Genomic DNA, 18086 nt, shown 5'->3' on the forward strand with positions numbered 1-18086 from the left:
TTGCATTTATGTAGTTTATATTCAAGGGAGTTGGAAAATTTGTTGAAAAACACATTTGTACTGTGACATTCAAACTCTTTGCTGAAAATCAGATTCCTCAAAACAGGTAACAACTAGGAGGAGAAGGTGCTCTACCTCTGTGGTGCATGGGTACTAGGGATGACTATTTTGGTAGGAGATAGGGAGGGGTCACAATCCAGGCATGGTAAGTGTCTGGGTACATTGGTTTTATAATAAAACATTTTTGTAAGTGACTAAATCAAATAAAATTGCACTCAGTCTTCTCATACAAAACTGCATCTCATCAGCTGCCCTTCACAAAGCTGGAAGAGTTCCCATATTTAGTGAAACAAGTCAATTTTCTGGAACTATGTATAACATACTGCGATTTTGGTTCAGTTGTATAACTGGGTTTTTGCGATAACAAAGACAGCATTTTTTGTGAAATGTTACATAGAAGAAATGTCCTGACTCCCACAACACAAAATATAAATGTTAAATGTTTAAATCATGGTGAGGTACAACCCTCAATGGACTGGATAGGGGAAATTTATTTATTTCATTTTCTTAGCTGGGTAAAGTTCATCGAGCCAAGGGCTCCTTTACAGGGGTAAACTAATTTGAAAATTCTGGCTTCCTGTTAGAACACTGAATGTTCATATCAGTGACCCCAGAAGATCAAAAAGGCACCACACTGAAATGCTGGAACAGCGAAATTGAAAAGATCGATCTGTACAGGTGAGTGGTTATGCAAGACTGTGGTACAGCTGGGTTTGAGGTTTGCCCATTCCCAGCTGCAGTGTGATCATGGAGTTGGTATATATAAGTAGTAGGGGGTGTGGGGGTGCAGGCAGGCTTACCCCCCCCGCAAAAGCTTTTAAAGTCAATGTTTTCAGTTTCAGTGTTGCTACACTTTGATGTTGTGCCTTTTTGCTTTTTTAGGTTTGTTGTTATGAATATCAATATTATGAACAGTCAACCTTCTGACAACGACATGAAAATTCCATAGTACATGATTCAGTCCTTTTTGTAACTAGTCACCTAACCTTAGCATCATATCTTCTGGTAAAAGGATCCTCCACAGAAATGTGGAAGAACACGTGGGTGAGGTGTCTTAGGTCTATTGTGGAAGAGAATGAGAGATAAAACTAAGGCCCCAAGGCCTTCAAAAAGGTTCAATGACACTAGAATCTTTATGTATTTTCATCTCCCCAGTGTGTATAGTGCGTCATGTTAATGCGTACCCCTTCAGGATCATAAAATAATTAGGTAGGGGTTTGAATCCTGCACTTGACGTGTGTGTGATCTCTTTGGAGAGGACCAACCTTTGTGTAGACTACTAAAACACCTTAAAAGTGGTATACTTATCTTTGTCAAGTCTGATGATGTCACCATCCGACAAATATACCTGTGGGAAAGAGAGCTCTCAAAAATGTGTATAGCATGTCATGGTAATGTGTACTTCTCTAGTATCATAAAGTAGTTAGGTAGGGGTCTGAATCCTGCACTTGACAGCTGTGTTTGCATCTGATCTCCTTGGAGAGAAGCAATCTTAAAACGATGGGGTGGCCTAATGGTTAAGGTGTTTACCTTATAGACACAAGGTGCAGGGTTTGATTCTCACATGGGGTAATTGGCTAGGCTTAAAATGGCCCACAAGGACAGTTAGCCTAGTAGTAACCTATGAACCAAGTAACCTTCCTGTTGCTCTTTTAAATAAATTCAGTCTTACACTTTGAAGTATTTATAAATGTATTTTGCTCCAACAGCTTGGTAGGTAGTTGTCCAATGACACATACATTTTCTTGCTGGTGTTAACATTTGTTACAAGTACTTTATTACCATATCTCCTTTTTACTCTGTGTGCATTAGCAATTTGATATAGTTATTCAAGCATTGCAGAACCAGACAATAAATTAAAGACTAAATAACATGTCCCACTAAATAACCACTGAGTGACCAAAAACTGAGAGACTTACTTCAGTTTTTCACAAGTTAATTTGCTTGCTATTTTTAATCTTTTGGTGAACTGTACCTGCACTTTCTTTAGCTTGAGAAAATATTTATTTCAATCAGTGCAAAAGGCTGCATCTAGACTAAGTTTTGTTCTTACTACAGACTTAAAGGACTGAGTCAGCATCCATGATACTATCTTAGCAATCACTTTCAGAATCAGTTATCCAGTTCAAAATATTTTCCCTAAAATTTTGGATACTTTGATCAAAACTGAGGTTCCATACAAGTATTGCTATATGCCTTACTACATGCCTCATTTTGTCAATCATTTTTACAGATCTAAAACAACTTATCAAAGGAATGAACATCAACTTCATAATAATGGTAAACTGCTCAGTGAGTGACCATACACGTGAACATCACTAATTCCCAAGTGAGCACACAGCCCAAAATAAGTAGTAAAACAGAAAACTTACCTAAAGAGGAAACAATGGTGTTTTTGTAGAGGATCAAGTCACCCTTCATCTCTCATACCCCTGATATTAAAATATATCATCTCTGACATTGCACAGGGAGAAAGAGAAAAATGGCACCATAGTATAATAACCCTCTCCATCTTGAAACTCTGGCCTTTCCTGAATTCTAAGATGGTTATTCATTTTGTCAGCTAGAATTCACAGTTCAGTCTTACACTATGGTGTCCTAGTCTCATTTTTATCACTTGCCCATAGATTGCGCATGGGCTACTCATAATTTTTACTAGAAACTGGGGCAACATCACATTCATCTATGAGGAGTTCAGGCTATACCTGGCACACATAATATGTCTATTAGAAGGGCTCTGACACATGTCAAATGTCTCTTGTAGCAAGTATTTTTTTTCTGATGGAAAAGTCATCACATATTATCAAGTAGACTATTAATTTAATACTGCAGTAGTCAAATGAGAATAGATGTGTTCTGGCAGGCAGATAAGAGTGTATGTTGTTAATACCAAAGGTTTCAGAACTAGGGGTACTAGCATGTCTGTGTGCAAATGTTTCTGGGTTAGAGTAAGGGCTAAGTAATAGGCCAGATTTAGTTTTGTGTGAATGTTTGTGGGTTATTGTTAGAGTAAGGGCTAGGCATGGAGATGGATTTAGTGCTGTGCATGAATAATGAAGTATGTATTTTGAGTGTTTTGTGTAGCTGTAGTGTTGAAAAAATATTTTGTAAGGTAAAGTGTGAGGATAGAGTTAAGTTGCACTAATTAGGCGGTACAAGGGGTCATCACCAAAAGTTTATTAGAAAAAAATACACTTTAAGACCCAGACTACTTCCTGGTTTTGTAAAAATACTCCTTCAAAAAGATGTCTATAGACTTAAGGGATAGATTATCAAGATGGGTGATGCCTAAATGGTGTTAGTAATTTGGGGGTTCCAAACAATTTACAACGCATAGCCCTTGGAAGGGACTTGTTGACACAATACACTCATGCCACCTCTGCAGCACTATTTACACAATCATTTTTTCCAGTCATTTCCCATAATCCAATACCACCATGATCTTTTATTTCTCTATTTCAACATTTTCTATTCCTGACCTACTTCAAGTGGCCAACTTTTTCCTTTGACAAAGTATTTATAGCTCCTTACTTTAGACAGCTCTCAAATAAGCAAGCTTCTATACACATACTGAGTGTTAGAAGTATACCTCTCAATCTCTCAGAACAAGAAATCTGGACAAAGCCTAAAATAATGGCGGACAAAGGCCTAAAAATAGGGACAAATTTTAAATATTGCCCTTATAAACTTAAAACATTGCTAGAATAACAAGACTTACATTAGCATGCATTTTCAGAAGGACACAGAGTTTGAAACTTATATGTATGTTATTATTTAGCGACTCCACTCCTCAGTGATTTGCTAGAAAACCACATTTTTTTGAGGAACAAGTCAAAAACATGAGGCAAAAATCTGGACATTCTGTAAAAATATGTACAGTTGAGAGGTATGGTTAAAATGCCCATTCAGATCACTGTCACCATTTTTACCCATACTTGGTACTAATAAGGTCTGTCAGAACCAGTCCTGTGGTTTGGTTATAAAGTCATTCACACTAAAAACTCTCAGACAATTTAGCCTCCAGTTTTGCCTGAGGAATCAATCATATTCAACAGCCATTCAAGCAATCTTGCATATATTTGATAAGCAAAGGTTTACCAAGTTGATACACAGTATTTTGTTCCCACTGCACACATGCATACTCAAAAAACAGATATCTATACAAACAGTATTTACAATATTCATAATCCATAATTTTGGTGCAAGCAAATTGCATAAGTATGGACATTAACAAAAATGCAACAAATAAGCATGTTGTGTATCAGCATAATCCAAATGTATATTCATGAGTCTAATTATGATTTAACATGGCAGAATAAATTTTGCCACCATAAGCTACTCAATTCTGATGCAATACAAAAGAGTCAAAAATTGACTACCAAACTAGGTGACACAGGAGTTCAGGAGTTCAGGAGGGAAAGTGGGAATGAGTGGTCAATGTTAACTCAGCTATCTTGGGTTAAGGGAAAAAGGCCAGCCTGCTGCATGGTCATCATCTACAGGAGAGACCTGTACATGGCATTCATTGTGCAAGCCAAGGATCTTCATTTGTACCTGCCAAACCATGTCACCTGACAGTCTTCTGGGGACAGGTGTATGAATGTGCACATTCACAAAGGAAGGCATCACAGACACTCACATTTCTGATGGCATGTCAGCCATGGAAGGAAGGGTTAGGGTCAGTAAAATGAAAATCTGTCTTTGTTGCCTGAATGGTATGCTCTTGCTCAGTGATATGGAACAAATAGACATAATTGCAGGGGCTGCTTGATGGTTATGAGCCACAAGAATAGAAAACTATTAAAACAAAGAGAAAAATATAAATGCAAGACATAAGATGTAAGCTACAAGTAAGCAACATATTAATTGACATTTCTGGTCCATAATAGAGTCTGTAGCATATGCATAGCATATTTAAAGGTGTAATCTCTCCTCTTATGCGTAGACACACACACACACACACACACACACACACACAGACACACACACACACACACACACACACACACACACACACACACACACACACACACACACACACACACACACACACATACACACACACAGACTCAGAAATGCACATAAAAACAAATACACATGCCCACACACCTCCTACCATTACCTGTCTGCTAAATTCCCCAACACTTACCTGCTATGTTGTCTCTCCCATTGGAAATAATGGGTAAAAGCAACCTTTTGACCATGTTAATTAATGCAGCTGGCCATGTCAATGCACAAATGTATTCTAGGGGAAGTGAGAGTATATTGCTAATTTTCATATGCCACTCCACCAGATTGCATCATTAGCATTGTGATAGGCCGTGGAAACAGTCCATCTCAGTGACTCTGCTAACCATATAGAATCACTGTGATGGAGCTGTTGAATTGTAAAGGCTACAATCATCTGAAAATTGGCAACATTAGGGTTTACCCCTGGTGGTAGTCCTTTCTGAATCCCAGGGTCTATATATACATGTGCACATTCATATTAAATGCAGTTTGTCTTTACAAAATAATTGCTAGGAAATTTGCATAAAGCATAAAAAGACAAAATGATGTATGGGATTTATACTGATTTAAGTGCATTTCTTACTGTAAGTGCTGTGAAATAACACAAAATGATTGAAATAATATGTCACATTTGACATCTACTACATGAAACATTTTATTGCAGAGAATTATATATACCTGCCAATGTTGTGCAAATCATGATGCAAACTGTGTTCCCAAATGAAAGTAATGCAGATACTTGGTTAATAACTAAATATTTTGTTTTTAAACATTTTTACATTATTATATTATTTTCTTAAAATAAGACGAAGATAATTACTGTCTCGAACAATAAATACGTGGTGACAAAGCACACACTTAAAACGATTCTTTAAAATATTTCTGGTTTGAAAGATTATTTAATGGCCCAGAGCAGACTCTAACAAAACTGCTGACTGGGAAGTTAAATCAAGCTTACCTTACTGCCCATGCAAATGGCATGCGGTACTTTCCCAGTTTACTGCAGAACTGTTTATTTGATTTTAACGTCTTTTGTGCTGTCTAAAAAAAAAACAGTGATTATTAACACACTTTCTTAAGAATGTTCATTATTTTAAGTCAGAATCATTAGGTACATAAAATATGCAGTACTCCCCACCCCAAATAGAAACTAAAATAATGCCTATGTCACATATGTGCGGGTATAGTTGTTACCTTGTTCGATTAAGAGGTTCCTTTCCTTTGCCTTTATAGCTAATAGTACAACACCTTTGCTGCACCATAATCCTCTGGTACTGATTATATCTCTTTGCTCTGGTATTAATTAATACCTATTAACCCAACTTCCAGGTAAAGCTAACATGGAAAGTACACCATAGTCAGTGTTAGCAGTGCATTGGCATTGGATTTACTTCCTCTTTCTTAATTGGCCCTCCAATAAATGGTTACCTTTTAAATGTGCCATTTTATACTTTTCATTTTATGCAAGGTTGAATATTCACGCCCACTCCTCTAGCCTTGTTAGGTCTCTCCTCATTTTGTGATTAGCATAAACATTTTCATCATAGTCTAAACAAATCTTCAAAAAGACTGATAACATTAAACAGAACTACTCATCTCCATTGTATAGAAGGATTAAGCCCTGGCTGTGACCCATATTACCTGTGTTCAAACAATACCCTAGGCACTGGAGGGGATGAGTCAGAGAATGGCAGTATTGGCTACTGCCTTCAAAGCCACCCTAAGAGGAGGAAGATGGCTCTGTCTCACAACTTGGGTGACACCTTCCTGCTAACCCCTATCCTCTCCAACCCAATTATCCAACACCCAGACTGCTACATGAACTTGGTTCTGTAAGTGGTACTAAGGGCTTCATCTTTCTGTAACTCACACCAATCTTCCAAAGATTTATTCACAATAATCTATGAACATTTCTTCAGTTCTGTCTCCTTTATGAAAATGTTGAGATTTCTGGTATTATTCTCAGTCCAAATGGAAATATATACTTTCTATGCATGATTGACTAATTTTTTTCTCTCCTGTCCTTTTCTGCATGCATATTTAGCTAAAGCAATTTCCTTTTTGTCCCCAGCAATAGCTTAATCCTAAATGCCCATGTTCACTTCTCTCTGAAAACTTGCTGACTATGAGTTTTGTTCATACGACTGCATACTTTTTTCAATCATCTTCACAGCAATTGCCCAGCCTATCTTATACATTGAGATATTTCTTTTTCCCCAGTTGAGTAGAAACTGCATGCAGCACTGTCTTTGCTTTACAGGCTGCAGATACAGCCAAGCATGGGGTTGAGGGCTGGCATAATGGCTTAATTGTTACTTCACAGCCCAACATACAGGGTTTAATTCTCACTTTTGAAGAGACTCTGGCCTGCAAGGGTAACTAGCCCAGTACTTACCTATGTATATGTATATGTTACAGTCTTCACTGTGTAATACCTTAAACCTCCTGAAGTGGAGGCCCATGGGATATATACAAATGACCCTTGAGCACATACCTGTGTTTCGGCCACATGGTGATCATTCTTGCAGTTTTTGCTTTATATGGCATTTACAACAACTAAAGAATGGATTTATGCTTAATGGCTGGCATTCACGAACCCTCTGTGCCTGGTACTAGTGCATTAAATAGCAAGCTTTCACAGTATGACTAAGTGCAAAAATATTTATTTATCATATCTATGATGCAGTCAGAAATTTCTGTTCTGTACTCAGACTTAACGTTGTTTCCCTTTCCTACCTATCTAATGTTTAGATATGTATACATCTCTCCAAATGTTGTTCCATATACTTATGAAATGCGCACATAATGTTTTAACCATGAAAATTATATTTTTAGAAAAGCATTCTTGCACTTAGTTTTAGAAGTACAGATTTGTTATGTTGTAAGCATTAGGTTAAATATTTCTACATATGAGTGCTGAGATCCATAAGGTTTGACAATATGCTCAGATAAATGTGCTCTGTATATACTGAAAATGCCTGGTTACACCCCGCAAACTGTTACTAAGCGGATTTCGTCTGACTACCTATGCCTAAAGCCTTTTCCACAAACATTAACTTTGGTCTATGTCCTTGGCTGTCACATGACTATTAGTATTCTATGCACCTTCCCCATTTCCACAACCTTTCAGAACTATAGCAGTTACCTCCTCTCAGATTTAGGAATTCAAAGTGCATCCCAAGGTTCTCTTTTAGGTCCTTTGCTATTCTCTCTTTTTACAAATTATTTAACACATGACCTCCTCAATCTTAATACAGGAATGTATACAGATGATCCACTACTGCTAGAAACCTGTACCAGAACTTCAGCAAACAACTCAAGACAATCTAGTCAAACTTTGTGACTCGTCTACTACGAATAGGCTAATAACCCTAAAAAAAAAAAAAGAAAAATTATAATTTATCTGAATGGGTTTAGTACAAAAATATATAGATATCAGCAGACATTAACTAATATGCATTAACAATTACACATACATTTGATAACTGGACTAAAGTCTTAAAGAAATAGAGGCAATTATTGCAGTGTAAAAAAATAGTTGTGTATTAGTAGGTGTTGAGCATTGAGCACTTGAAGAGGTGCATTAGTGGGTCAGTTTAATTCTCTGAGGGCTAGGCAGCACTGTGTTCTATTGGTACAGTTTACTGTAAATTTGGCTATTTTATTCTAACATTGCTCAAGTTTGGACAGTTACAAAATTTGAAGATTACTGAAGTTTGGAGCAGCATAACGGAGAGGCCGTAAGAAAGTAGAGGCTATACATCTTCTGGCTATGCCATCAAGCTACATTTTACTCTGTATAATGTACCTAGGTTTTAATGATATTTTTAACCATGCTTGATACATGGTGGTTCAACTGAAACTGGTCATCTGTGATGACAGTCAGTAATTTTTGGGGTTTACTTGTTGTAGTGCAGTGTTATCGGTAGAGACAATAGTGAATACTGTTGTTTTAGTAAAGATGCGCCTTGGCGTGGGTTATAGTAATTTATGTAATTCATTTTTTAGGGTTTAGAAGTAGTTGTGAATTACTTAGCCATTTTTCAATCAATAAGAAGAACCATTATGTAACCTTTTGGAGTTTAGCAGGAGATCTGGTAGAGAAGATAAGGTTCAAATTATCAGAGTATTGAACTAGAATAGCAATTTTTGGTAACAGTATTAAGGTTATTGATTAATATGTTGACAAGTATGGGGCCTAGAATACATCCTTGTGGGACACCAATACTTCCTGACAAGAAGGTGGAGAAATCATTTTCCATTTCACTGCTTGTGCTCTGTCTTAGAGGTAGCTATGGAAACACTGCAGTGAAGAGATGATGAGCCCTAAGGATGCGAGTTTATGTAAGAGGTTCTGCTGGGAGACTGTATCAAAAGCTTTAGATAAGTGTAAAACGATAGTAAAGACTAGGATTCCAGCATCTCTTTTGGTGATGATAGTATTAACAAAATTCAGCAGAACAGTAGTTGTGCTGTGATGAGGATAGAGGCTGCCTTCGGTTGATGATAGAAGCTGGTTATATATTAGGTAGTTGAGAAGTTGAGTTTGATTACATTTTTTCTAATATTTTCTTAGGGAATGTGACACTTTGTACTCCAGAAAGATGGAAACACTCACCACTGTGATCTGATAAAAAGATTTTTAAATAGCTATCCATACATAGCATTGCAGAAATTAACAGAAATGTTTTAAGTAACAGTCATAATTCAAGGAAAAGACCCCCATTTATGTAAATCATTTGCATTAAAGATTCATCATGAAAGAAAAGAGGTACTCAAGAAAATTTAATTTTTGTTTACAGGGTTAGTCCTACTAGGCCAATGGCCTCTTTTCATGGGAGACCCAAGCTGGTATATATACTGACTGGTCAGGGCACTGGGGATTTCCCTAGTTGTAGCTGTACAAGGTACCTGAACGTGTCTTGTTCCTAGAGCAGTGGTGGCTAGGAGACAGTGGGTGACTGAGGTCATAGCAGAGAAGACAGATGAAATACAGTTTACAGATCTAGAAACAAGTAGTTGTGTTACGAGTGATTCTGAGAGCCTTTTTAAACATGAACTGTTTGCTGAGACAGAGTCATAAATGGTGATTACAGAGGAATATTTTCTTATAACCCTCCAGCCAAGAGGTTTGTGGGATGATTTACTTAAAGAAATGATTGTGCAATGCCAACTTGAGAATGTTACACATGTATCATAGGGTGAAATAATGGAAACTACACAAAAGGAGGAGTAGACATGATTTTGAAGAAGAAAACTGAAGAACAGAATAAAGAGAGAAAGTTGTATGCAGAGACTGTGACAGAAGGAATAAAATAGGGGCAGTAATGAGAATAGCACACAAAGAAAGAAACATACTATTGGAATATAAAGGAAAGAGGACTAAAAAATAAATAGGTATGACATTTGGGACAACATTGTGGTATCACTGGACATTGAACCTCATGAGGTAAGGGCTTTCATTCTGATAAGTAAAGAAACTTTTTGTGACATTATTTTTGAGAATAGTCATGGTATGGACAAGTTTTTGAGTGAATACAAAAAAAATGATGGCCTTTGGGTTTTTTTGCCAACAAAGCATCCAAAAGAGAAACTAAAAAGAAAGTACATGAAGTACGTGTGCAATTCCACAAGGACACTGAAAAAATTATGTGAAAAAAACATTTAGAAAGTATGTGTAATTACATAATGGACAATGTGAAAGTGTATAATAGTAGGGATTTAGGACAGAGGGATGGGAATATACTGTGATATTAAAAGTAGTAAATGAAAAGATTGTTCACATTCCAAGCATTATAAAATTTGAGGGGAATATGAGTGTTGTGAAATATTGGAGGCAACTCAATACACATTTTTTGTGGAAAAGAAGGACATCTTATTGACAAATATATTAAAAGAAAAAAAAAAAGGTATGTGGAGAAATGGGATTATGCAAAAAGATGTGAATGAAAACATTATAAATGTAACAGGTTGGCCATTTATGAATGGACTGTAAGGAAGGAAAATAATTAAATGTGCTAACAGATGAAGAACAGAAGAGTAGTCATGTTGTTAGTGTATCAGAAGAAGAAAGAATATTAAAGAGACAGGGAAAATCAGATGTAAAATTAAAAGAAAATAGAGCTGAAGAAAGTTCAGAGGTCAGTAATGAAGAAGGACAGCACAGTGTTGCAGCAGTTGCATTGTCTCCTCACCGCAAGAGGTTCTCCAGTTCGATTCTTGGCTGGGGTGCCTTCTGTGTGGCGTCCGCATGTCCTCCCTGCATTCATGTGGATTTCCTCCAGGTGCTCCGGTTTCCTCCCACATTACAAAGACATGCATCTGGAGCATGTTGGGTCTCCACTGAAAACTGGCTTTGTTCCAAGTCAGACTTTCCCAGTAAACAAATGTTACATAAATAAAAAAAAATGATTTAGACAAGAGTGAAAGATATGAAAATAAAATTTAAAAGAATAAGTGTGAAAGAAAGAAGGAATGGAAGGAAGGAACGGGGTGACTGCAAGGTAGTTACCTTAAATGTGAGCAGCATTATGAATGACATGAGAAGATTAATGTTGTATCAATAGTATGAAACAATTAAAACATATTTACCTGCATTAATGCATATACCATTTATTAACAGTCACAAAATAAAGCAGTTACAAATGTTATGGAATGGAAAAATAGAATGGAAGTTAGGTATAGAGAGGCATGTGGGGATTGTGGAGATGTTTGTGAATGAACATATTATAATTGTGGAATATTATTAAGGCAGGAAAAATATCTGATTGATATTCAATTAAAAGGGGGTTATTTAGGAAAACTGATATATAAACATACAGAATGAACTGTTTAATATGTTAACAACTAATGCTGTGGTTAACATGAATATTATTTTGATGGGAGATTTCAACTGTTCACTGTAACAGAAGTAGTAAGAAAAATGGGTAAGGCTGTTAAAAATGAAGGAAATTATTATGTTAGGAGGGTTAAATGTAAGTAAAAAGAGAATTTATGTACAAAAGAGATGAATTCAAAACAGAGACAGGTTATCTTTTGTTTTCAGAAGGATTCGCTGAAAGGGAAAGAAGAACTGTAGAAATATGTTTTCAGATCATAGGGCAATGTGGTTAAAATTTGGTAAAAAAAGACAATACATGGGAAACATGAAAGGGATTAAAAAATAAATAATGAGGATGTTATAAAGGAGGTAAAGAAGCAGTGGAAGAATTATGGCAAGATCCTTATACTACAAGATTTATTTATGATAGTTAGTCAAACTGTGGGTGATGTATAAACGGAAAGTTACAATGGAATATGGGAGACTGGAAAATGAAATGATGAATAAAAAATGGAATTTAATGGAAAATAATAGTGTGGAGTTTTTAGAGAAAGAAACCGAGTTCAAAAACAACCACTGCATAGAACAATAATAAACAGTACAGTTCTCCTCAAGCAAGCTGCGGTGGTGGTGCTGCGGTAGCGTTGTCACCTCACAGTAAGACGTTGTCCTGTTCGATTCTCAGCTAAAGCGTCTTCTGTGTGGAGACATCCGTGAACGGGAGTACCTTCGTTGAAGGTTGTGCGTCAGGCCTGGCAAGTTGGTACATAAAAATCTACTGCCAATCATTAGCGGACCGGAGTTCCGTTGTGGCGACCCCTAACCGGGAAAAGCTGAAAGATACAACAACAACAACAAAGTTCTCCTCAAGCAGCTAGCATGAAGGAGACTCAGACACGAATGATATGCAGTGCTTTTGTTCTTTTTATTGTACTAAGAACTTCTTCAGAATGAAGCAAGCAACTTCCTGTTCGCATTTAAAACTTAACTGCCTAAATCACACATTGTCTGAGCCAATATAAACAATGAAGCAATTAATTGTTAAGAATTCTAAAAGCAACAGTGTAAAAAAAAAAAAAACCAAAAACAAAAAAAAAAATCCTTCCACAAAAAGTTACAATGATAAAACACTGGGCACTATTAAAATCTCTGTGCTAATAAAAAAAATGTTGATGTTAATAAATTAATTCAAGACTGTTTTATTTATCCGCTTGCAATCTGATCTGCCATTGTGCTTCTTGGCAGTCAAGCAGTGTGTTAAAATGATCAGAAAAATTGTCTACATTTACTGCATCCAAAATATAAAATAAGAACTTCCTAAAATCCGAGCAACCTAACGACTGTTTAGCCAAAGAATTGTTTAAATCCTTATTTTTAATTACTGTAATGTGTTAATATATCCTTTTAGATAACTTTCTGAAAGATTTGCCGACATAATAGCAGAAATATGTGTCACAGATGGTTAAATAAATGACACCTGTATGCATATACATATATGAAACATTGAAGAAAGGCAACAGGTAAGAGTATTAATTATGGAAGTGTGAAGGAGGAAAGTCAGCCAGAAAATCAAAGTACCATCTGGCAGAAACATTGATTCAGACAAGAATATAATACAAACTTTTTGATCTGCAAGGGAAGAAATAAAAAAAATATGACTGGTTAATGCTGGGTTAGCATTGCATTAGCATACAGCTGATTGATCAAACAGGTAGAGGTAATACATGTCCTATATTTTCCTTTTCTACAAAGTGGTAATAATCATAATAATAATGACTGCAAATGGTAAAACAGATTTTTTTTTGATGAAAGGAAACTGATTTTGCTGTTGGTCTTTTCGTTCTAAATCTGGCAAATTTTGGCATGCTACTAAATGTTGATTTTCCATGATGCATGTGCAAAGAAATATATCTAAATTTGTTCAAAATCATTCCAAATCAGTTCATCTGAGTTTCTACCTACTCATTTGAGATGCCATATTAACTAGTTTTAAATGAGCACTAAAAATCAAGGCTATGGGGATCAACATTTTGCCATCAAAGCCATGGCACCCATGTTTTAGTATCATCAATGCAAATTACTAGAATATCTTCCCATAAATAAAAGTTTTGAAGAGATACTGTAGGCTAAACAATGTTATGCAATATTTTTCTGTCAACTAAATCAGATGAAAATGAATAAATGCCAGCTGTTCTCAAAATAAACCACAAAAACAATCCTGAGCAGTCAAAAGCTTTTTAACTAGAATATCAATGGTCCAGTAATTACATAATAGTCCAGAATGACTTTGGTATTAACCTTTTAGTTAGCACTTGAAGAAATGATAATGCTAAGGATGAATGTAACAGCATTTTTATTGATAGGGACATATAAGCAAACACTTTATTTACACAAATAGATGAGGAATGATCATAAATTAATAAGCTATACAACAGTAATAGATTACTTATCTTTCAAAAATTGCTCGTCATTAAAAACAAGTCCAGATTAAAAAAAGGTATAGAAATCATTTAATTTATAATCACTAACCATACATACTGAAGAAAAATTTATCCAGACATGTAAGATCACATGTTGTCACTGTAACTTTCATCCAACTCATGCAAGGAATTACAATTCTTACAACATGAGATGAATGACCAGTCTTTGTCCACTACCCATCATGCTCAGAGAACTTCTACAATCAGCACGTTGACTACAAGATGTTACTATAATAAGTAGTGAGAAACTACAGTGCAAGGAGAAAACACCGCAAGATCACAACATTCATGTAAACAGAAAATATGTTAACAGGTCTCAAGCAGTTTAACTGAAGCCAAGGCAATGCTATTCCAGCTTTTCCAACACATTACAGATATGTTATGTATGCTAACCATGAACTCCCAAAATGGGCTGAAAAAAAACACAATTCAAACTTTACAAACATCTGTAAGTTGATTGTATCATCCAAAAAATATCTATAGGAAGAAGCCACAATCCTTACAAAAATAAACTGAGACAGACCTACTCAGCCTATATATATCAGTTGGAAAAATGCAATAAATATTCAATTAAACATTAAATATGCCAAATATATAAATGGAACACAGAGCACCCCAGAACAATAAATCCAAGAAAATGAAAATGCAGACTAATATAATATAAAAATATACACAAAAAGTTTAACCTCTCCTGCATTCACTTCAGTGGGAAAACAGAAACTAATCAGACATAAAATGGTCCAAAAAATGCACAACCAGTCATCCAACAAATGATGCCTCATGTAAATAAAATTTAAAAAACCTACATTTGTCAACAAGGAAAACTAAAACAATAAATATAGATACTCAGGATAATACATTTCATGCATAAGTATGGTTAGAAATATCAGACAAATGTGTGTGAGTCTATCTATCTAGATATCTATATATGAAAGGTATGCATTTACGTTAATGCTAGATCCATGTTGTCTTGTCTTCATCTGGTTCAGTCTTTCAGATACCAGATCCAACCTTGGAACTTTTTTTTAGAAGCCTGGATCCAGGACACTGAGTCCTCTCCTACCCATTTTCCCTCAGCTCCTCAGAGTATCTCAGATCAAGTTTGCTTTCTTAAAAGATTGCATCCAATAAAACCATACAAACCTACTTGACTGGTTAATAATGACAAAACTCTGCATAACAAGAACATGCTGTCAAAGACAAGGCCCCTGGTGAGGTCCAACTGTTCGACTGGGGGTCTAAAAATGACACTTTAGGCTGGGGGATGAAGGGACAGAAAATTAACCAGATGAAAACATGACCACTCTGAGCTAGCATTATGCTAAGTACATAACTTTCATATTCGATGTTGTCTTTTCTGATTCAACCTTTGGGACAGATTGATAAGCTACCAAAGACCTGGGTGGAGTCAAGAAAAGATATTCCTGAGTATGGAGGAGCCAAAGGATGCACAAGATCGGGAGGTAGTTACCATTTTGGTAGAATGAGACTTTGGCTTGCCATATAAAGTCAGTGTTTTTCATACACAAAGATAATATAGTCAGACAGCAACCTGGACAGTGTTACTTTAGAAACTGCTTGACCAAGTTTAGTTTTGGAAAAGGCAAGGAAAAGTTGATCAGACTTCCTGATAGCCTTTACCCTATGTAACTAAAACCTGACGATGAACATATAGCAAATGAAGAACATATTCCCTTTTGCTAGAGAACTTTAGAAACAACACTGGTATATTGATAATTTGATTAAGGTTTGACCCAGGGGCCACCACTGGGAGAAATTGGTGATTTGTTCTTAGAGATACTCTGTCCTTATGAAAAAACAGATATTGAGGTTTACATGATAAGGCACAACTCCAAAAACCTCTGTGCAGATGTGATACCCACCAGACAGTTTTCTAAGAAAGTACTTTTAGATATACTGTATGTCTGAATAGAGCCTCTGTCAAAGCCTGAAGCATGTTAGTAATGTCCCAGGGGGCAACCAGATCTCTGATTGGGGGTCTTAAAAGGAAGGTTCCCTTCAGAAAATCCTTGAAAATCTTTAGGGAAGCAACATAGGTCTGATTCTGCCCTACATGAAAATGGAAACAACCATTAATTGTACCATTTTGGTAGAGAAACTGGGTCCTTTTTGAAACAACTCAGCCAAGAAATCCAAATTTGATGGAGGAATAGCTGAGAAAGGGTTTAATCCTTTGGAGGAAGTTCATATAGCAAACCTTCTCCATTTACTGAATAAACTTTTGTGGTATTTGGTTTTGGAGAAAAGGATTGAATGTGAACAACTGGAGCAGAAAGCCTGATATATCCCTATCCACTGTTAAAATTTGAGAAACCACGTGGTCAGTTTCAGTGTTTTCAGGTCCTGGAGAGGCTGACTGGACAGGTGATACAGAAGGTCTGGATGAGAGACCAACATCCAAGGTGTTTATACTAGGTGAAACCAGAGGAAGGGCAACAATATTTGCCAGTGTGAACAGGGGGCAATTAGGATAACTTTCACTTTGCACCATCTGGCTTTCTGAAGAAACTTTGTAATCAGAGGAAAGTGGGGAAGGCAAAAAGGAGGACCAGGGGTCTATTGTGGACTAGAGCATCCCTCAGTGTCTGACCCTGTGGAGGGATCGGGGCAAAGTAACTGCTGCACTTACTGTTTAGGTATGAAGCAAAAAAATCATAGCAGGGGTGGTACCATTGACTGAAAATATGCATTGCCACTGTCTGATTGAGGAACTACTGATGGGGCAGAAGAATACTACTGCTCCGTTAGTCTGGCAGAAAACTGAACGTACCTGGGATGTACATTGCAGTTAGAAAGCTATGGGAGGACACCATTCTTTGCAAAACTCTTCTGGCTTCCCAGCACAGTGGATATGATCAGGTTCCTCCCTACTTGTTGATATGGCAGACTACTGCCATGTTGTATGTCTGGATGGAGGTCACACCTTTGGGGAGGGAATCCTGGAAGGCCTACAATGCTAGGAGGACTGCTATCATCTCCAAGACACTGATATGAAGACTAGCCTATGCCATCAACCAAGAATCTTGGCCTGTCTGCCCTTCGAAATGCCCCCCCACCCCAAAAAGGAAGCATCAGTTTTATAGTGGCTGTTGGGGTGATGGGGAGAATGTCTGACTACTTAACACTATGGGGGAGGTCAAATACCATATGATGTGTTCTTAGTGTGAGGTGTACTGGTGCTTGCAGGGCACGAGACATCAAGGACAATTGAACAAAAAAAGTCCACTGCTGGACTTTCATTTAGTACCTTGCTAAAGAATTAGAGTGATCAAAAGCAGCCATCAAGCCCAAAAGCCTGAGAATAAGTTTTGCTGGGGACAAGGGTAGTGAAGGACCTCTGAAGCTACCTGATGTAGAGACAATACACTGGATTCTGGAAGTTTGGCTATTTGAGAATTTGTGTCCAGGTGGCATCCTATAGGTTATTTGCTACACTGGTATTAGCTGGCCCTTGGCAAGATTAATTGTAAATCCGGGTTGTGGGGAAAGATGGAGCAAGAAGTTCCTGCACTGGACAAGTAGATCCTTGGTTGGTGTGGTAGGGAGCCAATTGTCTCAATATGGGAACACCTGGAGCCCCTGAAACCTGAGATACATTGCTACCATGCTACCATGGCCCTGCATTTGTTGAACATGTGGTGATACCAAAGGGCAGTGCTCTGAATTGAAAATGACTGGCTCCCAGCCACTAACAG

General features: G+C 36.9%; 1 protein-coding gene across 7 annotated transcripts in view; it reads right to left on the reverse strand.

Moving 5' to 3' along the window:
• The window catches only part of DOCK10 (dedicator of cytokinesis 10), a 2344342-nt gene that overhangs the window by 1058989 nt on the left and 1267267 nt on the right, over positions 1 to 18086 (reverse strand). For all 7 annotated transcript variants that reach the window (XM_044070265.1, XM_044070268.1, XM_044070269.1 and 4 more), the window contains exon 14: positions 6029 to 6111. In XM_044070265.1, coding sequence (XP_043926200.1) covers positions 6029 to 6111 — 83 coding nt within the window. The remainder of the gene's footprint in view (positions 1 to 6028; positions 6112 to 18086) is intronic.

The sequence above is a fragment of the Protopterus annectens genome, chromosome 4.part1 (genome assembly GCF_019279795.1).
Source record: "Protopterus annectens isolate FY-2018-M chromosome 4.part1, PAN1.0, whole genome shotgun sequence".
Lineage (NCBI taxonomy): Eukaryota > Metazoa > Chordata > Ceratodontiformes > Protopteridae > Protopterus > Protopterus annectens.